The sequence below is a fragment of the Anoplophora glabripennis genome, unplaced genomic scaffold (assembly GCF_000390285.2).
Source record: "Anoplophora glabripennis isolate ALB-LARVAE unplaced genomic scaffold, Agla_2.0 scaffold1707, whole genome shotgun sequence".
NCBI classification, from domain to species: domain Eukaryota; kingdom Metazoa; phylum Arthropoda; class Insecta; order Coleoptera; family Cerambycidae; genus Anoplophora; species Anoplophora glabripennis.
Window position 1 is genome coordinate 8,704 of NW_019417781.1, and position 26,146 is coordinate 34,849.

General features: G+C 31.7%; 1 protein-coding gene across 2 annotated transcripts in view; it reads left to right on the top strand.

The window, feature by feature from the left end:
- The window catches only part of LOC108916746 (tubulin polyglutamylase TTLL5), a 33,360-nt gene extending 8,309 nt beyond the window's left edge, over positions 1–25,051 (top strand). For both annotated transcript variants that reach the window (XM_018723039.2, XM_018723040.2), the window contains 9 exons: positions 3,599–3,841; positions 6,280–6,556; positions 9,519–9,718; positions 11,394–11,626; positions 18,775–18,997; positions 19,943–20,285; positions 20,343–20,493; positions 20,550–20,716; positions 24,428–25,051. In XM_018723039.2, the coding sequence (XP_018578555.1) occupies positions 3,599–3,841; positions 6,280–6,556; positions 9,519–9,718; positions 11,394–11,626; positions 18,775–18,997; positions 19,943–20,285; positions 20,343–20,493; positions 20,550–20,716; positions 24,428–24,608 (2,018 nt within the window). In that variant the 3' untranslated portion in view covers positions 24,609–25,051. The remainder of the gene's footprint in view (positions 1–3,598; positions 3,842–6,279; positions 6,557–9,518; positions 9,719–11,393; positions 11,627–18,774; positions 18,998–19,942; positions 20,286–20,342; positions 20,494–20,549; positions 20,717–24,427) is intronic.
- The last annotated feature ends 1,095 nt before the right edge of the window (positions 25,052–26,146 follow it).

A 26,146-nucleotide genomic window follows, 5' to 3' on the forward strand; every position in this document is an offset into this window, starting at 1 on the left:
ATTTCACCCTCTCTTTATAATTTATCTAGTGAGTGTTGGTTTTTTATGTCATTATTTTTGTAATGAAATTGAAATGGTTGTGAAATGAAATTTAAATTACTTGAACTCTTGGAGTTTTGTAACTTCAATATTAAATTTTATTTAAAGTGAAACAGAGCTAATTTCTTTGCAGCCATAACAGTCACATTTGGTCATATGAAAACCCGCACACTACTCGTCGGTTTAGCTTTCATAGGAGATTCGGTGTCGATGTATTATGGGCAGGAGTATATGGCGATCGTTTAATGGGCCGCATTTTCTACCTGAAAATAGGAATAGGCCGCGTTACTTTCAATTTTTAGTAGAATTGTTTGAAAACCTTCCCCTTCAGATGCTACGGGATATGTGGTATATGCACAACGGAGATCCGGCCCATTTTGCTCGCGATGTCCGTGTATTTTTAGACGATCAATGTCCCAATCGGTGGATAGGGAGATGAGGGCCTATAATCCTATGGACTTTTGTGTATGGGGTTATATGAAATCTGTCGTGTATCACACCAAGGTAGAGAATGTAGAGCAGTTGCGGAATCGTATCGAAGATCCCGCTGAAGAAATACGTAACAACCCTGGTTTATTCCATCGCATCCGCCGCTCATCTATCTAACGTGTACACTTGTGCATAGATGGTAACGGTAATGTATTTGAACATTTGATTACAGCAAAAAATTAACATTATAATGTTAATAAAAACTGATTTTTGGCCTTCAGACCTAATCGAGGTTCTTGCTGGGCAACAATAACAATTTAATGTGTTGATTGCATAATTATAAAAAATAATTTATAGCATTTTAAATTATTATTTGCTGATGTGAGCAAACCGTTTATTTATTGTCTTTATATGAGCGAAAATATATAAATATGGCAACGTTGCATTTAGGGTGCGTTGTTCATATTGTAGCCGTGCTCAAATTCTAAATAACCGACGACGTCAGCCGGTCAGTAACAGCCTGAAAAGGGGGTTAAATAATGATTTGAAAATATTTTTTTTCTGCTTAAATATGCATTTAATTTTTTTTTTAATCACGCCATCGTATTATACTCATTTTTCTCTATCTGCTCTTAAAATTAATGACATTATGACTGAATCACCCTGTATAGTTCGGATTATAAAGTCAGACTACGTAATAAAAAGTAACCGCTAAAAACGTAATTCCCCGGCAGTGTCGGGGAAACCCTTTCGAACTTACCTCTTTAAGCCTGTGTTTTAATTAGTTCTGATTAAAGATTATACTGTATATTTTCGGTCATATCTTCATATTATGCTGAACGATTTGAATAAAATTTATTACAGGGTATTCACATAATTAGATCTTTTATTGAATACAATATTAACCTCGTGGCATTAATCAGTGATGTGCTATTTTTCCAAGAAAAAAAATACGTCACTGGCGGTTTTTTGTAGAAATGATGATAAATTCAGGTACTGTTACATTAAATGAATGAAGAACTATTCTTGGTATTTTTTAGTAGTAGCAGCTGTTTAGGAGATAATAAGATAACTTATTTGGCAACTATAATGCGCAAATTTAGTCTGCCTACTCATATTTGTTTAACATCCATCAGCAAAAATTGAATCCTTTGTCGAGTAAGCTTTGTTATTCGTAGAAACGTTACTTTGTATCTCATACTAAATAATGTTCTTAAAAGAATGTTTTTATAGGCCAGGAAAAAGAGCTGGGAAATGACCATTTCGCGACTTTTAGTTTCGGCAAGTTGAATTTATCACTATAGATGCTAAATTTTATATACAATAACATATTAGTTTGCACAGTCATAAAAATGGGGGGAAAATTGTTTACAGAGTGGTTAATTGTATAATTTTTACTTAAATCACGTTGTTTTTCAACGAATCTTGATTTTTTTTTAACTTAAAACTCTTTTCATAAGTTTTCCAAATATGTAATAATATGTAACTATATCACGCGTGTGCGTCATATATTTCATTTTGCAACTAAGGCTAAAAAATTTTAAAAAAATTATAGATTTCAATGTATTATGAAATCTACCATGAAAAAAATCAGTGCGATTGTGGAAGATGCTCTAATAATTAGTTAATTTGTTTATAAGGCCATAACTTATAAACTATTCAACTTACCGATTCCAGATATCGTGAGAGTTATTAGACACTGATAAAGAATGAGAGGATGCGATGCCAAAACGTTCGGGTAATAATAACAAAGTTTATAAATGTCTTAATTCAAAAATCATAAATAAATTTCTTCTGTTGATCTTTGATCTAGTCAATATTTTTTGACGCTCGAGGGCTTGTTTTGTAGGTCTTTTGAAGACGAAAAAAAAGTACTTTACTGTTTTCTCGTGGAAATGAATGGAAAAAGTTATAAGCGAAAAACGTGAATTTACGTAAAAATTATACAATTAACCACCTTTTAAACAATCTTCTCCCCATTTTTATGACTGTGGAAACTAATGTGTTATTGTATATAATATTTAGCATCTATAGTGATAAATTTAGCTTGCCGAAACAAAAAGTCGCGTCCAACTCTATATTTCCTGGCCTACTTAGGAGAGTTTAGAAAATAAACAAAAATCTTCTCAATAATGATTAAAAGTCACATTCATATGTTTTCGAAGAAAAAAGCTGTATAAGTTTAAAGAGCGACTGAAAAAAAGTCTAATTTTTCGCCCCTTTGTGAGACCTCGTAAATTTACTCCAAATGTGTGCCAAAAGATAGTCTATGATGAGACTTGAATCGTCTATAAGTTTTAGCTTGAGGCTACATTTTGTTTTCGAGTTTCGGTTGATTAAAGTTGTCATTTTTACATAGATTGTTGGATCGAGGTTACACCGCTAAAAAAAAATCGCTTGTACTTCACATGTGGCATATGTATTCCGAAGTACTTTTTCGCGCTGAGCACGAATTTGCTATTAGAATTGCTTCATGACCCTTCGGTCTTCATGAAATGACTGAAAAGCTTCAGAAAAATGAAGAATTTCGAAGATAGGTTAGGAATTTGTGATTAATACACATTTTTTTTTCATGGTTTTGTTATTAATCCCTCAATTGAGCTTGAATCTGACGTGATACAGGTCAACCAACTACTGAATTGAAATTAGAGACTTACATACTTCCTTCAAATTGGCTCATATAACATAATAAACTAACAATCCAAGATTAATTCTTTTACTTCCAAATGACTTGTAGTCATAGAGATTAACAAACCTTTGATTTTAAATCAATGATTTCGTCAACCTTTCTGGGAAAGGTTTCTGAAAACCTTTCCCAGAATCTGAAGTCATAGAGATTAACGAACCTTTGATTTTAATCAGCGACTTTGAAAACCCTATAACAATCCATATAAAAATGACAACTTTAATCAACCGTAAACTTGAAAACAAAATGCAGCCTCAAGCTAAAACTTATAGACGATTCAAGTCTCATCATAGACTATCTTTTGGCACACATTTGGAGTAAATTTATGAGGTCTCACAAAGGGGCAAACATTTCGGTTGCTCTTTAGGAAATAGAAGAGGATATTATACATTTGCAATTAGAATTTTTAACCTATAACATTAATTATTCTAATAATAATTTTAGGCACTTTAAAATCTTTGGCACCACATCAACGAGTAAATCATTTCCCAAGATCTTATGAATTAACCAGAAAAGATCGACTTTATAAGAACATCGAACGTATGCAACATCTTAAAGGCTTCAAAAATTTTGATTTTATTCCCCAAACGTTTGTTATGCCAGTGGAGTACAGAGACTTGTGTACAAGCCACAATAGAATTAAAGGACCATGGATTGTAAAACCTGTTGCTTCAAGTAGAGGCAGAGGTGAGGATATTTTTTTGGTGTTATGCATTTATTTTTTCATAAAAAAATAAGAATGAATTAATGTAAAGGCTGCTGTATATTAACTACGAATGGAAATGACAAAAAGGTATTTAAATATAATGTCAAGAGTAACATTGATAACATCTGAAGGAAAGCAAATCTTTTCACTAGTCCCAACTTCACTTTCAATTCCTGAGTTAATTATATGTCATCAGAATTGATGATATTTATTTTGTATTTCATATTTCCCGAATTTAAACAAAAGCAGTATTTAATTTTTTATCGTATTTCAAAACCCTCAAGGAGAAACCAATCAAATAATAGATTAATTTTTCATTACCAGAGGGAATTATAATTAATATTCTGTGCTATCACAGATTATTCACAATCAGCTCGACGGATTTGAAAATGTTTGGTTCCTGTTCATTGATTGGATACTTCAATCATATGAATGACGGCACATTTCTAAGATTTTTAACCTTTCAACCTAGTTCTTTTTAGGCTATTTATTTAATGGCCAAAATAATTTTGTAAAAATATGCTATATGCATACTCTATACCGTACTTTCACGGGAAAACACTACATAGGTTTGTTCAAACTCGTGCGGCTTCAGCGGTGGGGATGTCGATCTCTGCGTGCGGTGCTGTGGCATACTACGCTTACACCCAGCGCTCCCCACCCTTCCGAATTTACGAACTCAAACGAAGCTAATTCCCTATGTAGCATTGTACAGTAAAAGTGCGGTGTACAGCCTATTTAAGGTAAAATTCAAATTTGTGCAATAGGTCCATTTTGCTCATTTTCACTCAAATTGACAGCATGATGCAGTGTGCCGAGGCATATATATCCTGACAGAAAAAAGTATCCGGAATTCGTCATTTAGAAATTCCGCATAAAGTACATATAAATTTCTTATTTGATTGACAGTTGGTAGCACTGTGCTCTATTCTGACGGGAAGTTTGAGCACAATCTGTGGAGTAATTTGTTTACAGCTGTTAATTTTGTTACTAAAGTGTGACCCGCGATTTTTACTGTGGATATTGATATTGAACAAAGACTTCGCCTAAAATTTTGAGCTACCAACGGAATTTCTCATGCTGAATCATTGAAAATGTTGAGAAAGATGTACGGTAATTCAGTTTTATCGAAAATTCAATCATACAAACACAGTCTAGAAGTAGTTGATGATTTACCATGTTCTGGTCATCCTTCAACGTTTTCAACTGAAGAAAATATGGATAAAATGAAGGAAATGATGCTTGCAAACCATCATTATAGTTTGAGAACTAAACATGTCTCACGAATCAGTTCACACCATTTCAGTTGATGTTTTAGGTATGAAACATGTGGCAGCACTGCTGGTTCCATAAGAGCTGAATTTTCTTCAAAAAAAAAGAGCATTGCAAACATGTTGCTGCAGACTTGCTTGAACAAGCTAACTTGGACTTTACAATCATGTAATGCACTATAAGGGGTGACAAGACATGGGATTATGAGTTTGACATGCAAACTAGCAAATAATCTTTGGAAGGGCACTTTTCTAAAGAGCCAAAGCCAAAAAAATCACGTCAAAGTCGATCAAAAATTATGTTGACCATTTTCTTTCACTATTGTGGTGTTGTCTGTACAGAAGTGCTTTAAGAGAAAAAGTCAACAAAGAATATTATCTGGGTGTTATCAAGCATTTGAGAGAGTATCCGCTGCAAAAGACCAGATTTATGAAGAGACGATTGTTGCATTCTGTACCACAATAGTGCACCACCACACAAAGCGATAATTGTGAATGAATTTTTCACCAAAAACTCATCAAATGTTATCGAGCAGCCACCGTATTCGCGCGATATGGTCCTTGTAACCTTTTTCCTCTTTCCCAAACTCAAATTATCAGTTCATGGAACACGTTTCGAGCCATTAGAAGCCATAAAACAAAAATCGCTGAAGGAGTTGAAGTCCATACCAGAATATGTGTTTAAAAAGTGCTTTGACTACTGGGTTATTTATTGGAAAAAGTGTATTGCTTCAAATGAAGCCTATTTTGCCGGAGAAAAAATAAATTTTGATGATTAATTGGATATAATGCGTTTTATTGATAACTTCCAGATACTTTCTTGACAGGATGTACATGTAGACAAGAGAATTCTGCTTAGCTACTTGATTGAAATATATTTATGATTCGGTCTGGTCTGGTTATATTATAAATTATAATAAAAAACTGCCAATTTATTAAAGATGTCTATTAAAGAAGCAAGCTGCAATTCCCCATTTACATTAATTGCACAACGGCCTCAGTTCACCTTTGTCGTTCTTATTATCGTTACTGTTTTTATTCTAATAAATTGTGCAGCGGCCTTAAATAATTTTGTGTTAAAAAAATTACCCATGTTATTATTTTATTTCTAGTTTCCCTAGCCCAATAGATGTTTGTTCTATTTTCAGGTATATTTATTGTTGAAACACCAAATCAAGTGCCTCAAGAAGAACCTGTCGTCGTGGCCAAATATATTTCAAATCCCCTTTTAGTAGCCGGTCACAAATGTGACTTGAGATTGTATGTTGTTGTTACCAGTATTGATCCTCTATTAGTGTACATTTACGAAGAAGGATTAGTCCGTTTTGCTACTGTAAAATACGACTCTAGTCATAAGCAGCTGTGGAACCCTTGCATGCACCTTTGTAATTATAGTATAAATAAATATCATAGTGACTATGTAAAGTAAGTAGTTTTACCTTGTAGTACATGTTTTAGTATAAATTAACGGAATTTAAAAAGGATATACATTTGTTGAGATATAATTCCAGGAAGACCACTGCATCACTTTCTTGGTATTAACCGCATTCGACACCCGAGGTATTAGAAAGACATTAGCAGAAAGTTTCAAGGCATGCCCGTGCCACGGGAAAGTGTTGCAGTAGTTTTCATAATTTTCTTGAAATTTTATCAACAAATATTGTACAGACTATATTTAACTTTGGATATTTACATTGTGTCCTGATTTATAATTGTATATTATTTCGTGCGTCATACTAGGGTATCTCAGTTATTATTAAAGATAGAAAGTTTTTGCAAAAGTTAGCCACTTTGTTTTAAAGAAGTTTACAAATTAAAACAGATTAAAACAGTTTGTTTCATAGTTTTCGAGTTTTAACAAATGAATATTTTATACAGGGTGTCCTACCAGGAACTGCGTTGATCGATATCTAGGAAAGTACTGCCCCGAAAAATTGAAAAATTTGGCAACATGGCAATGTCCCTGTTTCAGTACATTTTTGTGCAATGAATGAGTTTATATTTTTACACTTTAGTGCACAATACCTCAATATTTTGTAAAATACAACAATGAAATTTCTATATTTATAAGCATAAATAGCACAAATTGAAATCGAAATATTCGGTTGTGATAGCTGGTTAAATTAGGGACTTTTATCATTTGGTCAAATTTGTGCCATCTTTGAATCAACACTCCTGACTGACTACGAATAAATTTTTCTCCGTAGGGGGTGTCTCTAAAAGGTCTGTACAACGCTCTACCAAATATAGTACGTTTCAAAATAAGTCGATTTAACTAAACTTGCCTTAGTCCAAAAATTGATAATAATGGACTACAGGGTGTCAAAATTGAAAAAATAAATAACATCCTGGGGTATTTTGGGATGAGAAATTCGAATTTATCAGCAATTTAGTTGTATATTCTAGAGGACGCCACAAGCGACCATTAGGACACATTTAAACTGCCGAAACTTTTTTGTGCCATGGCGTATTTAACTTTGGGCTGGAGAAATCTTTTCCCCCAACGTTTCTGCTTAAAAAAGGTATACCTTACTAATAACTCCAAAGCCAACCATTTTCAATAAAAAGGCATTAAATTTGTAAATGCATAAAAAATTATTTAAAAGTTATTTCCAACTCCATTGAAAAACATATATTTTAAGGCAGGTCAATAATAATTAGTTATCTTTTAGATTTTTAAATCGGTTACATTGTTTAGATTGTGTTAGAACGATTGTTTTTAGAAAGTATGTTCTTTACTCTGCCAATTCTGTCTGCAGTAAGATTGTTAAATAACCGAAATTTAAAATTGTAATTGCACTGTTTCCTTTCAAGCCATATTTTTTGCTAATAAACGTTTATCAGTGGAGTAGAAAATAACTTTTAAACAAATTTGTTTATGCATTTACAAATTTAATTTTTGCTAAAAACGGTAGGGCCAAAGTGAAATACACCATGGTACAAAATAGTTTTGGCGGTTTAAACGCGTCCTAATGGTCACAAGTGGCGCCCTCTAGAAGATATACATTTGTTTTTAATCAAAGTCGACTCAACCCTTTTTATTTTAATTTGTCCGTTAAACTTAGTAAAAAATAGAGATGGGCACTTTTCGGAAAAGTGTGTTATGGACATGTGTGCTAGACATGTCGATGAAATGTCCGGATATGTCGGGAAAAGTACTTTCGACCTTGAATCTAATAAGGCAAATAAGTGACGTCATGTTTTCACAGGTCATTGCTTGAGGGTACACAAAGCAAAATATTACTTCTATTCTAATGAATATGTTTTGATCCAACCTTTAGACTTTTTTATAAACTGGTTTCTAAGTTTCCCCGGACAGCCAATACACTTATTTAAATGTTTTTCCTGGAATTCTTAAAAATTGTTTTTGATCAGAAGTTACATTTATAATGATTTTAACTCAATTCAGAAAAATATAACCAAACTTTTGATTTTGGCGTCATACTTCATTTTTAAACTATTTGTGTATTAAATTTTTAAATTAAGAATCAACTGATTACTATTTATGAATCGTTAACTTTGCCAAAAATAATAAAATATGGACATATAAAAGAGGTTATATTTTTAAAATGTTAGTTTCAGTTAAACAAATACCAACAAAATTATAAGAAAATGGCTAAATATCTTTAATTTTACATGTACCATCCTCATAAATTTTTTGCAGGAATGCAACAAATAATTCCGCACATCCGCATACAACTTTTCAATCTTGAAAAGTGTCCTCAAGACATGTCCACTTTTCACGACATGTCCGCGGCACATCTCTAGTAAAAACTAAATTCAAATGTTCTTTTATTAAATCCTAAATATGCACATTTTTTATACTATTTCTCAAAATTGCAAATTTGAGCCGGTTGCCTGTTATGATGTTTAGGTATCAATTCTTGAAAAATTGTATTAGTGTATCTGTGTAAAATTGCAAAATTACAAAAAATTAGATAATGAAAAAAACAATTTAGACAAAATATACCAGAAACCTATCATTTTAAAAAATATATAAAAACCTTAAAAATAGTAAAAAAATTAAAAAGTAAAGCCCTATTTGGGGGGTGCTCTGCCCCTTTGGTTTCCAAAGTAACTACCGGCTAATTGAATACATTTAAATTTAATGAGAGTTATAACAAAAAATCGATTTTCAGCTCTCGATATCAAAAGCCAACATTTTTTTATATAAACATAACATTGTTTATTTATGCAAGACCTACCCAAATCCGAGGGATTGTTCACCACTTTCTGGACATCTAGTGTACTCTTACAATAATATTAGTTTAAATATAAATAATGACAATATTTTTAAATAAATGTTAATGCATTGATATTTGAATTTCATAAATTAAATTTCTATTATCACTGTAGTGATAATTTAATATTCGAAATACATTTTTAGATCTGATGACCCGTCAGCAGAAAATGTTGGACACAAGTGGACTTTGAGTGCTTTATTGAGACATCTAAAGGCGGAAGGCAAAGATACGGCATTACTTATGTCACAAATTGAAGATATGGTTATTAAAGCAATTTTGGCAAGTGCCAACTCAATAATATCTGCTTGTAAAATGTTTGTGCCTCATCCATATAATTGTTATGGTAAGACTGTTAAATTTATGAAATATACAGTGTGGCCTAGGTTTTAATCGAGAACTTCACCAGATAACAGAACCATAGGTCAATCAATAGAGCATTAAATCAGTGATTTTGTAACAAAAATATTAGTAGCAAACGAACTGTGCCATCAGATAAAAGACAAGCTGTAGATATGTGCTTATATGTTTCCTACTCCTACCATTAATTAATTTTTTATAAACATTTTTAAGCAAAAAACACATTTTTTTTTTAGTTTTCTGTTTATAAAACCTAAACTAATGAAGCAATCTGAATTTTTAAGTTGTAGAGCTGTGCACAAAAGTAGTGAATTATACAGGGTGTAACTTCAAGTGGGGGTCATATTTACACAGAGGCTATCTTTGACCTTTAGAAACGCGTATCAGTAGTTTATTTTTTGAAATTCCATTGTGAAAACTTAATATTTTTGTTTAATCTTTTTTAATAATTTTCCTGGACAAGCTAGTATGATCTCAAACAACGGCACGTGTTAGTCACAGCTCACGTACAATTGACAACTGTGCTATGCATCGTTGCCAAATCTCGTAATTTAAAAAAATATTAAAGAGCAAATTTCACATCACCCGCTGTAAGGTACTGCTCTTTTAGATAATCCATCTGATATCGTCTTCTTGAAGTAGAATCATTTTCTTCCGACAGAAAGTAGGCTGTAATGAGACTTAAAAACTTGAAAAAGAAAACACTGAAATATTTTTTTTTGCCTCAACACAATTGCCTAGTGCTTGTTCATAAATTAGGTGCATGTCTGTTAAAATATTCGCTGTAGGAATAATACTCAATTATTAGTCTTGTGTACTCAATCAATCAGATAATTTTGTCAAATCTAGTCTATAACACATTATTAACTACATAAAATCGACTGGTGTTTTATTGCAATATTCTGATTTATTATTTCAATGACGTGTTATACAAAAACTTCATTTTTTAGAATACAGCAAATTTTATCGAAACAAATGTAGTTTCTTAAAGAGAAATGACCAAAGTATATAAAAATTGAGTTTTCAGCTTTATAAAATGACACCTGTCAACATTTTGGCCCAACGAGTGTGGTGGCAAGTCCATTCCTGACTTCCCTGACAGTGTATAACATCTACTGTAGTATGGTTTTATGAACCATTATGGCCTACATTAAAATTTCATTAACGTTCAAAAGTTAGAGCAAAAAAGGTAAATCGCTGGGTACCTCTTTGAGGCTCTGTATCTCCGTTAAGGAGCACTTTAGGAAATTTGTTTATGACAAACTTGTGTTATTTTGACTTCCCCTATATACTGCCGCGAGTATGTGATATACTTATCAGACACCCTGTAGACACAAAAAAAGAAAAAGAAATCTAAGAATTATATGAAATATAATGTGATATTAATTTTTTAATTTCAGTAACTTGTATCTCAAAATCAAAGTTTTTATTGTGTACGTTCTAATGAAGCTTGCTTAAAACTATATGATTTGTCACCTGGTGAAATTTATTGATTATACCCTAGCTCCCCCACTAGATTGTTAGTATTTTTACCTATAAATGGGTACTTGAATGAATATTACATTGTATTAAAGCAATGGAAAAGTAAATTTTTCTTTTTTAATATCAAGTAATGCCAAAACAGGAGGAACAGTATTGTACTATTAATAAGTTATTTTTAGAACTATATGGTTTTGATATCCTAATTGACGAACATTTAAAACCCTGGTTACTGGAGATCAACTTATCCCCGTCTCTCAACTGCGAAAGCCCTTTGGATGTCAGATTGAAATCTGCTATGCTGGCCGACCTGCTGACTTTGGTCGGTATTCCTGCTATAGATCCAATTTTGAGGCCCTCTTCTAGTTCTACCCATTGTAAAACAAACCAAAATTTGAATATGAAACTAGGAAATGTGAGTAGTATTTATGATATTATTTAACATATTTTTAGATCGTTCTGGAATTTATAAAAAAATATATAATGTATATTTGTTTCTTAAGCATGTGTTTAATATATGTAGCTTACAGAAGATAGGTATATACATCAGGTAAGATACAGTTCTCATTCAATGATATGAAAAGCTGATTTGCTACTGAGTCTTGGCTTCAAAATTCAGTAGTTGTATGATTGGCAAGAAAAAAGGTATATTTTGGTTTACACATTATTAAAAAAAATATGCTTGAACTGCCACAGTTTTGGATTCTATTCAAATTTGTGAGTATGCAGACATACAGGGTGAATCTTAAATGTGTACAGTTTAATGGATAACACCACTGTAACAACCGAAAAAAGGTGTTTTTTTTACAATTTTTTGGATGGAAGGAAAGGTAATAAGAAAATACTATTCAAGGATGTTATTTATATGTATATTGAAGTATAAAAAAGAATTTGAGACGCTTTACCGCACGCAGTGAAGCTGGTACAAATTTGAATCTGGAACAAAATAAAAAATTTCCTCTTAATCTACGTGATTGTGACTAGTGAAATACATATGGGATTTTAAAAATATTGCTCTTTGTGTTATTTGCGAGTATTTCAAGTGAAACATTCAATTTTCATCATTTGTTTATAAAAAATGTGTGAATTAACTTATCACTTCGAAACGTTGTTTTATAGATGTGGTTCAAATTTTAAATGAAAATATTGAAAATTGTTGGACTTATGCTGTGTGCTGTTTTGAAAAAATCGTGTTTTGAGAAAAACCCGTTTAAAGTTTTGAAATGAGTCATAAACATGAAAAATTAGAAATTCGACTTTTAATATTTTAACCATTAATCTACTATCCCAGGACGATAAAGCTACCCTTCCACTTTCATATATTCCTCCTCATTTTCTATCCTCGACGATTTAATGCTAAAGCCTGCCTCTTTTACTGCATCTGTCAAAGACAGCTCGGCATGTTTGATGTGTTTCAGTCTCGGCTCAGTTCTTCATATATTGGCTTGATGGCGTCAAAAACTTTCTTTGAAAGTGGCAGCTTATGTTAGAAGGTGTCCAAGGAATTCGCTGCTTGCGGGTTCTTCCAGCCACATCGAGACACACTTCTTGTGCTGCAGATTTCTGTTGGTTGATAGTTGAAATAAGGTTGCCCAGATTTCATTTTTTATATTATCTAGGAAGTTCGGATTTCAACGTATTGCCAAACTATAATAAATTGTCAATTTTTCAATTAATTTTATAATTAATTTACCTTTTCATCTGAGATCTTTCACTTTTTTCTTAATATTTCTCAATCGGGTGCCCATGCCAATACATTTTTTCTGTTGTACTTTGAAATTTTCATACCGGTTATTATCTATTATGCCTTTGAAGGTTTTGCTGTCACCATATTCATCGATATAGTTTGTGTATTTGAGGCCATGCAAAGTTTTGAAGCATGCAAACATCTCGACGACAGCGTCTACCTGCATCTTACCAGATGAGCCTTCATGGTTTGATTGACTTTTTTCCGTGTGTATTGTATACCACTCTTCATACTCAACTGTTCCTACTTTACTCTTCCAGTGCTCACTAGACTTACAGTACTTTGGTTTCACTTCAGTATCAACGATTTAATCCAGTTAATAACATGACTCAAAAAAGCGACATTAATCCTTATTTCGGGCATTTCGGGCAAACAATTACTATTTAGAAGCCTAAGCTCCGAGGATTTCTTTCATGAAAGGTTATGTCAGATTTTACACTTCATGTGTTGCTACATGGCATTGAAAATGGACAAAAAAATTAATAATTGTATAGACGAATTCATAATTAATATCGAAATTATCATCAGAAGCTTTTAATTTTTGGGCAGAAGCACTGACTCCTTTCGAATCACTCTCAACCTCGAATCTGTTCTCGGTTGTCTCAATGTTTAAAATCAGCGCTACACATAAAAAAACATAATTACAAGCTAAGAAATTATATCCTTTTCGAATGTGTACTGATCCTACACCAACATACTCTTGCTTAAAAATGCTTCTAACTGAATATATTATGTACATACTTTCTAACACCATCAGTTAGTGTATTAGAGAGGTTAGAAATCAATAGATAAGACATTGCGCTGTACCTTCCGAGCAGGTATTTACTTGACGCAGGTAGTTATATCAAAAACATCCGACATGCTTGGGGAAGCACATGAAATGTCAAAGAAAAACAGTTTTTTCACATATAAAGCTTTTTGCCCCGTATTTTAGAAGGTTCAAAGTATCTTTTAAGCTAAAAAGAATGATTTTTTGAAAATTTTACAGTTGTGTTATCCCTTAAGCAGTGGAACAGGTTACTGTGCAGATCAAACAAAGTTTCTGTTGCAAAAAAAAAAAATAGAAATAAAAAATCAAATTTACATAAATATGCATGATTTTTTAATAGAAAACATGTTGAGAATCGCTGACTTCACTGTAACAGTATGTAACTATAACATAGATTAACTATGCAGTGTTGTGCCGGTGTTACACAGAACTCTTAAACTGTATTTATACATATGTCCAGACTTTTTTCTTTTACTGGATCTACTTTTTTATCCACATTGGTAAATTTTTCTTATTTTTATGATTTTTAAAAATATTTGGTGTATAAGTACCCATAAGTGATACATTTATTTCTTTTTATTCATCCTTGCTAACATGCACAACAACAACAAACCATCGACAAATCCCTTGTGGATTTTAAAACACTCCTAAAATATCTGTCTCGCTGTCCAGATCTTTCATATTTTAAAGGATTAACCTATTAACTGAAATACCGGTCCCCTCAATGACATGATATTTGGCAAATATAAACTATTTTTAGGTATGTGGAGACCAAAATATCTGGCAAATTTTGACAACGGGACAGATTTTAAAAATCCCCTTCTAGTACTAGAAATTATAGGTACTTATTTCTACTTTTCTATCCCTTTTTGTCTTATGTGTTTGTTAAAATATTAGTAAAAAATTTGAACGTAGGTACTATAAATTTTATAACTGCAATCAGTACATAAATTATTCATAGAAAATAAAAATGGTAGAAGTCTCATTCATTTTTTTTTAATAAAAAATAAATCGTGCTTATTCAAAATTTTGACATTATTGTCATATGTGGCTCATTAAATCTTTATGTACTGTTCCAGAATGTTTTAAAGCTGCTTTTTATTAAACAGTACAGTGCTTACCTTTTATAATTTTTATTGCATGCACCATTTGGCTTACAGAGAACAATTTTCTTGCATTGCTTGGAAATGGAAATATTTCAACTATTGCATTGCATGTAAAATTGTGCTGATGTATTTATTTATTTGTACCAGGTGGTGTACCTTGTGGTGATACTTATGTATCACCTCGTATTTTCTCAGTTACCCTTCAAAATGTGAAAAACATACAACAGGGTTCGTAGCGGCCGGGAAAACCGGGAATACCGGGAAAAGTCAGGGAATTCGTTATTCTTCATAAAAAACAGGGAATAGTCAGGGAATTTTAAAAATATTCATGAAAGTCAGGGAATTTGATGTTTGCAACTGGAAATTTTGTGAAAGACGGTCCTGGGTTCTTGAAAGAAAAAACTATTTGTGGTTTTGAAACCTTTATAAGAGGTTCTTATGGTATAAAAAGATTATGGGCTCCAGTTGAGAAAAAATTTAATGCATAAACACCAATTAGTATGTAAAAATGAACTACAAGTGACCTGGATTTTATTTTGAAAGTCAGGGAAAACCTGGAAAAGTCAGGGAATTCATTCTTACTTTTGAACTATGAACCCTGTACAAAGGAAAAAAAGTTTATGAAACTTACATTTTTTTAATATCCATGTTGCAAAACAATTAAAAACATTACAAGATATAACCCCTACATGCTTTTTTTTAACGAGTCATTTTTATATTTTTGGATGGGATACTGCCAAATAATTACTAATAATCTCTCTAATACAATTCATTTAACAAGATTTGATTGTGTAAGAATATACAGGGCATTCCATTAAATAAAGTATATTATGTGTGTATTTCTATTATAAAATGCTCTTGCAACTTAGGTATTATTTTATATAAATGCAAAAATGTTTCTACTTTTATCATTACACTTTTGTCCCTAATATGAAAAACAATAAAGTAAATAGAAGGTGACACTTAGAACTGGCCATCTTATATAGGGTGTAACTTTAAGTGAGAGTCAGTTTTTTAAGGGTATATGTTCCCCTGAATACGAATCTGAAATTCTTTTTTATCAAATAAATAGTCGAATTATAGTTAGTTTTTTAAAATGCACTTTAATTCTTATATATGCCGTCACTGTAATATTCATGTATTACAAATACCGTCGGTTGCCAACAATTCATGTATTACAAATACATGAATTTTTGGCAACCGACAGTGCATGCGGAAGGAGATAGTGCAGATCAATGGCAACGAAGAGAAGGGGTCAGTTGTTGTTTCCCATAACATCTTACTGTGAATTTGAAGTTATATTTAAACAGAAAACAATTCGTTATTAAATTGCAAACGAACTCCGTATCCTGAGGTCCACAGAGTTAATGTGGCAGGTTACACATTTAATAGATTATGCATTTTGGATGGGATCAAATTCAGAGAAGTGTTATAAAATTCATGTGAGTAAACAGACTATTTATTTTTGTGTGTCTTTTATTATTATTATTGATTAGGTTACTTGATTTGTGTGGCATGCAGTTATTTGAGGTTATATTAGCTTGTCCAGCGGCGGGGTAGGGAAATTACTAAAAAAAAGGTTAAAAAAAAATTAGTTTTTACGATGGAATTTGACAAAATAATATATTGACAGGTGTTTTTAAAAGTCAAAGGAAGCCTCTGTATAAATATGACCACCACTCAAAGTTACAACCTTTATAATAAAAAATAATGAAAAATATTGCTTATCTCAGAAACAAACCATTCATTTTTACTCACAATTTTAAATTTTACAGATTTATATCTAATACATGCATTTCTCTATATGTTCACATTAACATATATGAATTATTTAAAAAATGCCCTTAGAAGTTAATATTAATGAATTGTACGTATGTAATTATTATTATTAATATTTTATAAAAAAATCTTTAATCGACATCAACAATCCAACAGTTATTAATTCTTTTACTTCTTCACCTGCATTGATATGGGTAAATACATCGCTTCGTTTCTGTTATTCCATGATAGCTCAAGCCTCTATATTTTCACCGATAATTTTTGTACTTAAGGGGGTCCTCTAGTTTCTCGGTTGTTTTTTTTACAGCTTTTTCAAAAATTTTTTATGGGCAAACCATCGATATAATAAATCTCATTGTTTTTACATAATCTTTATTAACATTTAAATGAGCTTTACAAATTTTTTGAACACAAAATATATAATAGAATCAAAGTTATAGTGGCCGACAGGAAGACATTAAGTGAAGGAGGTGCTTGACGGTGACCAAGATTGCGGCTGTTTTGCTTATCTGAAATCAAAAATCCAAACGGCATTTTAAACTTCATATTTAAGACTAGCGATTGAACTAGAATGAATTCTAAATTACAAAAATTTATTTTTTTATACACTTTTGAAAATTAAATTCTATTTTTTTACTCATTTTTTCTTTAGTTTCTCGCTCGTAGAAAAAAAACTATCGAAGCAATCATGATAATCCTAGTTCAATCGCTGGCTTATAATATATTAAAGATGTTGTATAAATTTGAACAAGATCGGTGCAGTAGTTTCTGAAATATCGTGGTCACCGTTTTGAAAAATAGTGTTTTGAGAAAAACGCGTTTCAAAGTTCGCGCATGTGATTTATAATAAAAATTTCATCTCACCGTCAATCTGCTATGCCTGGACCATACAGTAGGCCTTCCTCTTCTTCTTGGAAGTCACTCAGAGCTGCTCCGTCTTCCCTTTTCGCGATTCGGTTAGATTTAGGGATATCAATATAATGGTCAGCGCCGCTGGGCTTTGCGAAGTAACGTTGCGCGTGCTCCGTATACCTGCTCCATTCCAGGGCCGTAACTTGTTAATCACTTCGAATATCGAAAAATCCTTTGGCACACATTTTCTACACATGTTGTAGATGTGATTTATGAAAAAAAAAAAAATTCGATATTTTCGACCCGAGAAACTAGAGGACCCCCTTAAGGGCGCCATATTCTTTAAATTGTGTTTTCCACAAAGACAAATAATTTCAAACATTTAATAACTGAATAATCTAAAGCTTATCAAATAATAGGAATGTTATGTCATGCCATCACGGTATTTTCAAAGACGCCGCAGTAAAACGAATAAACAAGTGCAAAAAACGATCAAACCATCAAGGTTTTAGGTACCGAAATCTACGAAAGTACTAATTTTTTTTATATACAACTCCACATGAAAATATTCTTATAACATTTACTTGCTTAGTCCTACATACATATAACTTTTATTTATAAGTATGTTAAAAAATTCTTAAAATGTGGGGTTAGGATGACAGCAAACGCATGTTTTACAAATGTTTTTTTTTAGTTATTATTTTATCTGAGTAAATTTAAATAGTAACAATGAATAAACAGAACATCAAGGATTTTATTTGTGTGCTTACTTTTGTTCTACACGTTTTACTTTTCAAGATTTCAGTACCTAAAAACGCCAGAAATTTGACTATTTCTCGGCCAGGGATATGGCCACCTTAACCGTATTATCATGTACTAGCAATTTCCATTACAGTTTTAAATTGCTCCGTAATTATTAGCCATGTATATTATATTTTTTTTTATTTGACGTTTTGTAGTTGTTGAAAAACAATGATTATAAATTTACAATAAAAAATAGGTTATTTTTATATGTGAAGGGGTTAATTATATTTACTACTAATTAATTCCTAATATATCAATTATTTAGGTATTAATTTTCTAGAAAATTTCAAATAAAGTAAACTGAATAATCATAATCTCAGTGAATTTTAATATTAAGAAAATTTTTCACATCAAGCTTAAACATGACATAATTTTTTTTATCCATGTAATTTTTAGACATTTTCAGTAATTAAATAATTGTACATCGTTTCCTACCCTATTCATTTATTGTAATAGTGTGTATACAACTCTTCATAGTTTCTCGTTACTTATTAATTTTTTTTCAGTGTCGACGAGTTTATTCTGCTGACGGTCTTAGCAATACTTTACCGAAAAAACATGTCCCTTCTACCTCTAGCGCTCGAAGCAGAATTTCTTCGGCATCTTTGCACTGTTCATCCGAAGTATCTAGAATAATACGGAATACAGTGGCTCAGTTTGAAAGGAGAGGTGGTTTTGTTAGGATTTTCCCTGCCATCGATAGTTGGGCTAAATACTCTCAATACTTAGGTATGTCCCTTATCACCTAAATTAAAAGTTTTCAATGCTGTATAATGTCACATTACTGGTGACATATACCATTTGGTAGAGCAGTGAAATGAAACAGTATTTATTTTTGTATGAATTTCATAAAATAAAAAGTGTTGTAGAATCTGTATTATCCAAATGAAATATAAAACTGTACATCGGGGACTCTGGGTGGACATAGGAATTGGTTCGCTTCATTGTCTCCATCAAAATAATAAACAACAATCATATACAAAACCTTCATAAATGATAAAAGCCACATGACCAGTAATTTTGTTTGAAACAGTAATTTTATTTCCTCCACATTGGCAATTAAATTTCGGTGAAATCTAAAATTATTGAAATAGTAAGATCAAGATCATAAAACACAACATTCTGTTCTGATAATTAGTGTACTTTTTCACAAAATTTTATTCAACCAATCGGCGAATACATCTCGAGCATAGATGCAATGGTTTGTCATTGTTCATTGTAAACGAATCATTAATAGTGATGACGCTAAGATTTAGGGATTTTTAGTTGACAGTACCAGTCAAGGGGTTACTTAACTCGGCGGTAAAGTGGCTTGTAATCATTTATGAAGGTTCTGTATAAATGATTGAAAATAATATTTTTGAATATAATTAATTTTATAATATTTGCTATAATTATTAAATTAAGCTGAAAACAATACTTGTGTCAACATCTTTTATTTACAATTAAATACTGACTAAACCTTTGATTTATGTTATCATGAGGCGGTACATCAGTTGTGAGACTTTATATTATGGGTGGTGATGGTATGTCCAAAATTTTTTTATTCAACAAATATTTTGACTAAACAATTTAATACATATAATAAATGAAAGCAGGAATGTCTTTAAAATAGATTTTTTCTAGTTTATTGACGTAGTCAATTAGGTCTACAATTAAAATTTTTTTTTTTAGATTCTACGACTGGAATACCAATATCTGGCACAACATCGAGTTACAGTTTAAATGTCCCTCATAATTATAACCTGTTACTTTATATGCATCTGTTCCCAGATGTTCCTATTAATACCAAAGGCATTGAGAAATTACCACACAATCGGTATACATCGTTGGATCGTAATCGGGATAAAACTCCTGTCAGTGGTAAACAATCGAACGAAAGACTGGACAGGTATGAAAGAATGTTGAGTCAGGGCCACAAATCGGCTTTGGTTCCTTGTAAAATCACTCAAGAATCTCACAGTATTGAACTGAAAAAGAAAATCGTTGAAATGTTGAAAAATGGCAAAAAAATAACGTAAGTTGAGGTTTAAATTCTTTTTTAATAAACTAAAATACCAGGAGTTTATTCTAGGCAATGTGAGGCCAGGAAAACTTTTAGCCATTACTTGGTTTGTATTTTGAGAAAGATATCCAATGATCCAAGTCAGGAAGATCACGTAGAGATTGTTCTCAAATTTCTACAGAAGGCTTCCAATTATTTAAGAACACCGTTCAACGTAAAGGTATCTAAAAAATCACTAGTTTATTCTCATTGTTTGGTTTACATGATATTTTTTAGGCTCCTAGTCATAAGCTGAAGCCAAAAGATCGGGCTGCTATAATAGCTAAGCAGTTGAATGACTTCCTGTATTTGTACAATAGGGAAACAGATATGTTTGTTGATAAAACTGAAAAACCAAACCAAATACCAGCTGGTCTATACAATGAGTTTTTAGAACATGCCAGGTAAAATTCTCTTTATTTTTAGCTGAAAATAATTCACAGCAAAAAAGTTTTTGAAAGAAATTTTCTTTATTTTTTAAGATATATCAGAATTTTATTTTTTTTATTTGTTGAACAGTAGGTATCAAAATGTTCAATAGTACAGTGTACCCTTTCAACAATTTCTTTTTTTATATATCGATTCTGCAACTTTGTGTATAACTTAATATGATGACGAATGATATGTCAAAATTTGACTAACCTTTTTTTTGAAGTTACAACCAAAAACAGCAAAATCTGTTTTTTTTTATAAAAAAAAAAACGGAAATTTGCTATCCTGTCAGGCGTCGTGCATAAATATGTACTGAATTCTCCACAATAATGTTAAATGTTTGAGTTTAAGAAGTCCACCTCGTCCTCCTGTTTTCGATAAAAAACAAAATTATCAGGTTTTGTTAGATACTTAAAAAAAGATTGGTTAAATAATTCTTTGCCATGTTTATTTGCCATCAAAATTTGCAACTTTGGCTTAATTCGATCAACTTTATATATGTTAAGATAACCGAGAACTCCATGATGCAGCTTGAAAAATAAGCCCATATACAGGGTGATTCAGAACTTAACCAAAAAAAAAATATTTGGATGTACAGGGGGCTCTAACAAATACAATTTTGTAAAGAAAAAATCAAAAAGAACAGTTTGAAAATGATTTAAAAATACACTTCTGCACGGCACTGAAACCTGGTCCACTGTAAAATCTGACCTTGCACAATGTGGTCGGCACGGTGGCGTGATAAAAACAGACAAAAACTTGGAAGAATTTCACAAGGAAAGAAATAAATATAATTTTGTAGCACCTATTTTATATCAGCAAATTCAACTACTTTTGCCGCTATTTTTATTAATTAATAAGATTAATTTATGGTCTTAATAGGTAATAAAATAATTTGACATACCTCATGTTACAACTGTTCAAAATTTTGTCCACCGACGTATTAGCACATTAGGATCCGTCTTACTCAGTTTCTACAAACTAACACAAATGTTGTCTTGCTTCACCATAACACAAATGTTTCACTATAAATTAAAACGATATCCATCAACACTCAATTACTATACATGCAAGCCATTTTTGACACTAACTACAAAAAAAGATATTGTAAACACTATCACAACGATGATTGTAAAATCGGATTTCAGTATTCGGAGTCGCTGAGGCCACGTGGCTCTCCATGCGTATTGCAAATGACACTAGAGACTACAGTTGTCCAGCTATGTAATGGTTGAAAGTACTACAATTTCAATAATTTTTTTCTTGGAAACTATAAGGATTTTACGAAAATTTTTTTTACGATATTGACTCCATTTCTCATGCCGCATCTATTCCCAAATTTTCTTGGATAAGTTGTGAATCACCCTGTATACCGTGCTTTCACCGAACAACGCTACATAGGGAATTAGCGTTGTTCGAGTTCGTAAATTCGGAAGGGTGGGGAGTGATGTGAGATGTGATTACGTACGCCACAGCGCCGCACGGTCGCGCACACTGAGATCGACATCCCCACCGCTGAAGCCGCACGAGTTTGACCGACGCACCTCCTATGTAGTGTTTTCCCGTGAAAGCACGGTATATGTATATATAAAGGGTGTTCCGAAATTCATGCAAGAAATAATTTTTATAGAAAACACAGGTTTTTAATTAAAAATTGTAAATTTTTTATTGATTCATAATGTATGGAATAGCCACGGCTTTGCTGGCACTTATTTTCCTCCTTCAGGGTGTGGGTGGTCGCGCACTTGTTGGCATAAACTTTAAACTTCAAAATAACTCCAAAGAAAAATTTTCAACGGTGTTAAATCCCATGATCTGGGTGGTCAATTCTGATCACCAAAACAGGAAAATTATGCGACCAGGAAATTACTCATACAGTAATTGAATTGTTTCTCGGGCTGTATGGCATATGACACCATCCCATATTTTGCAATTTAGACACAAAAACTGGATTATCGAATCGAGATAGCGAGCATTATTAACTGTTATTGTTTGACCAGCGAATTTTCGAAGAAGAATGGTCCGATGATTTGTTCAGCCCAAAAATCACTACAAACAGTAACACATTGTAGATGCATTTTGACAATTTTGTCGATTAATGAAGCCATCAAGATGAAAATGAGCTTTATCGCTGAGGATGATACTGGTTTAAAAATCAACATCCACTTGTCCCACAATCCATTCAACGAACTCTCTTCATTCTGTGTGATCAGTAGGCTTCAGTTCTTGAGTTCTTGAAATTTGTAAGCATAAAGATGCAAATATTTCGTGAGAATTGATGTTACTGGACTCTCAGCAACATTCTCAGGAACTGCTTGGATGTGTTGATTTGAACAACTTATTTTCAATCAATCTCTTCACAGTTGATGAATTAAATCACTGTTCTGACCATATTTTGTACAAATATTGTGAACTATAGCTGCCAAATCTTCATTATTTAAAAAAATATTGCTCAACAATGAACATACATTCTTCATATAGCGCATTGACCTAGTAAACTATGGACTGGCCCTAGAAAGAGAGGTGAATCGTGCAGATGAAGCTAGTGGAGGCAAATACTGTTAAAACAAATGATGGTACGGGTATACCGATACAAAATACCGTAAACCAACTTTGAAATAAATGTCATGTATTGACATTACCGATTGATTTCTTGAATTTTTGTGTGATTTAGTTAGTGTATGTGAAAGATTTGTAAAAACTAAATATGGTGCGATCGTGTTCTGCGATAAATTGCGTAAAGAGACGTTTAAGTGAAAAAAAATTAAATTTCATAGGGAGGAAAGAAGTTATGATGGTACCAACATGTTTATACTCTTCAAATTATTTTTTAACATCAAACCGAATATGTATAAAGAAAAAGTTTTAACTAAAATGTGCTTATAATGTGCTTCAGCAAAAATTCTCTTCAAATAATATGTTGAACGAAGAAAGCTTGCAGTAATGTTAACCGATCGAGCTTACGATATGAGGAAAATAAATGGAGAAATACATAAAAAAGGCATTATAAAAACTATTTGGAATATTATAGCTAAAACAATTCAAATATTGTACTGTAATTAGGACAGTACCTTTTTACATACCCTTTTACATACCTACACTATTGGCAAAAATGAAAATTTTTTGTCTTCTAGTCTATATTATTTTTATATGTCTTACGACCCAAAAGAAAAAAGGGGTAAGCGATCGAGTATAGCTAGCTGATTGGTTGAATTAAATGTAGCACGCTACAGTCGAAATTCTGTAAACGAAGCTTAAGCCCTTACGAGCTCTATCTTTCTCGTACACGTCTGAGTGATTGCCATTTATATAGGCAAAATGACAGTTGGGCGAGTCCAGTAGTTTATAAGGTCTATCGTATAGCACTCCATTTTTGGAGATACATGACTAGGAATAATTGGCTAATCTTGAAATTTTAATTTGGGTGGTTAAAATAAGAAAAAAATCTTTTAAAGGAATGTCCATAAGCTCTATGTTTTCAAGATATGGGTTTAAGAAATGAAACTAAGGCTAGTGATTAATTTAATTAAAATCATCCTCACACTAGCAATATTTCCAAAGCAATTGTTTAATCCTTAATTCCTTTTTTGTATCTTATTTTGACCATTAGAATTCAAATTGTGTTTGCCCAATTAATTCTGAAACACGCTGTGTTCAATTAATTACATTATTTGTTATTACAGAGAATGCGATTTAGAGGAAGTATTAATCTATCAAACAACTCAAACAGTGCCAAGTTACGCTGCAACGCCTGGCTTTCAAGGTATATTAAAGTGTATTCCTAATGTTTCAAAATATTATGGTCTTAAACCGCCCTATAAGTCAAATAAAAGTAAAGGATTAAAAGTTTCGTCAGTGTCTTGATTTTGTTGTTCTCTTAGTCTATCATAAGTTTGAAATGACGCCTTTTCTTTAATTTATACCATATCCCTGTTGTTTAATAGTTACAGTCACACCTTAACAAGAAATATATAATTAAATATATTATGTACTTACCTGTATAAAATGTTAATTTCTATTAGTTGTGTGATACTTTGACGTGGTTCACTTAATAATTTGAGCAGATCAACAACCTTTTCTGTGATACATGTAGCTTGTAGCAAATTAGCACAAATTTACCGACAAACTTTAACAAGTTAGACATTATTACAGACCATGTAAATAATTTACATTCTAATAAGCCTCATTATTTAATATTTAATAAAATGAAAACGTGAGTTTTCATGTACATAGGTATGTTTTTGGTTATGGTTATATTATTTAAAGTATTTTATTTTGCGTTGTTATTTCAGTATTTTATATTTAAACAATTTTAAAGAACGTGAAACTATTTGGTTTTGTTATAACAATTTTCAGAACTACTCATTTTTTTGCTCAATATATCAAAAAAGTTTACCAAAGTTATAGAGATTTTATTTCAAACTGCCATAGTTTAGTTTATTTTTTTGTTTAAAGTACAATTTTATATATTTTATTTTGTAATGGTTGTAAAAATTTATATATCATATAGTGTGATTGTTGATTCTGTTAAATTCTAACACCTTAATTTACAGTATTTAATATTATAGGACTTTGGCAAAACTGTGATCTTATTAATCTGATCAATAGGATCATTGATCCTTTTGATCTCAGATCATAGTTTCTGAAAATCTGCGAAAATCTACAAACAAATATAACTTAATATTTTAGTTAATTTATAGTTGAAGACAAATAAATGCAGGATTATAAAATGATCATATGGATGTTAAAATTATTATTTTTTTTCCATTTGTTATATTTGCTTTTTCATTTTAATTTTTTTATATAAAGTTGTCAATATGCAATTCCATCATAGTGCATATAGTAGATTTCAGGTATTCACATCATCAGATGCATCAGTAATAGCCAAAAAGATAAACCTTCATGCTTTAATGCAGTCTTCATAAATGATTACAAGCCTCTTGACCGCCAAGCTTAGACAACCGACATTGCAATATTAATGGTTCGTTTACAATGAATAATGACAAACTGTTGCGTCTGCGTTCAAGATAATGCGATCGCCAATTGGATGAATAAAATATCTTGAAAAATTACACCAATCACCAGCTGGTGAAACAGAATGTTTTGTTTTAAGGTTAGTTGTTGTTTTAAGGTTAAGGTTATAGTTTTAATAATTTTTAATTTTATCAAAATTTAATTGCCAACGCAAAGGAAATAAAATTAATGTTTCAAACAAAATTACTGGTCACATGGCTTGTAACTATTTATGAAGGCTCTGTAGTAAATAGTAACTACAGTTTATCATTACAAAGTCATCATCATATCATTACAAAAATAAAAATATACCAATATAGAAACATTTTAAATATTAATATCTGAACTATTTATTGTCTACAAGAGTAACAGAGCATTATGTGACTTTC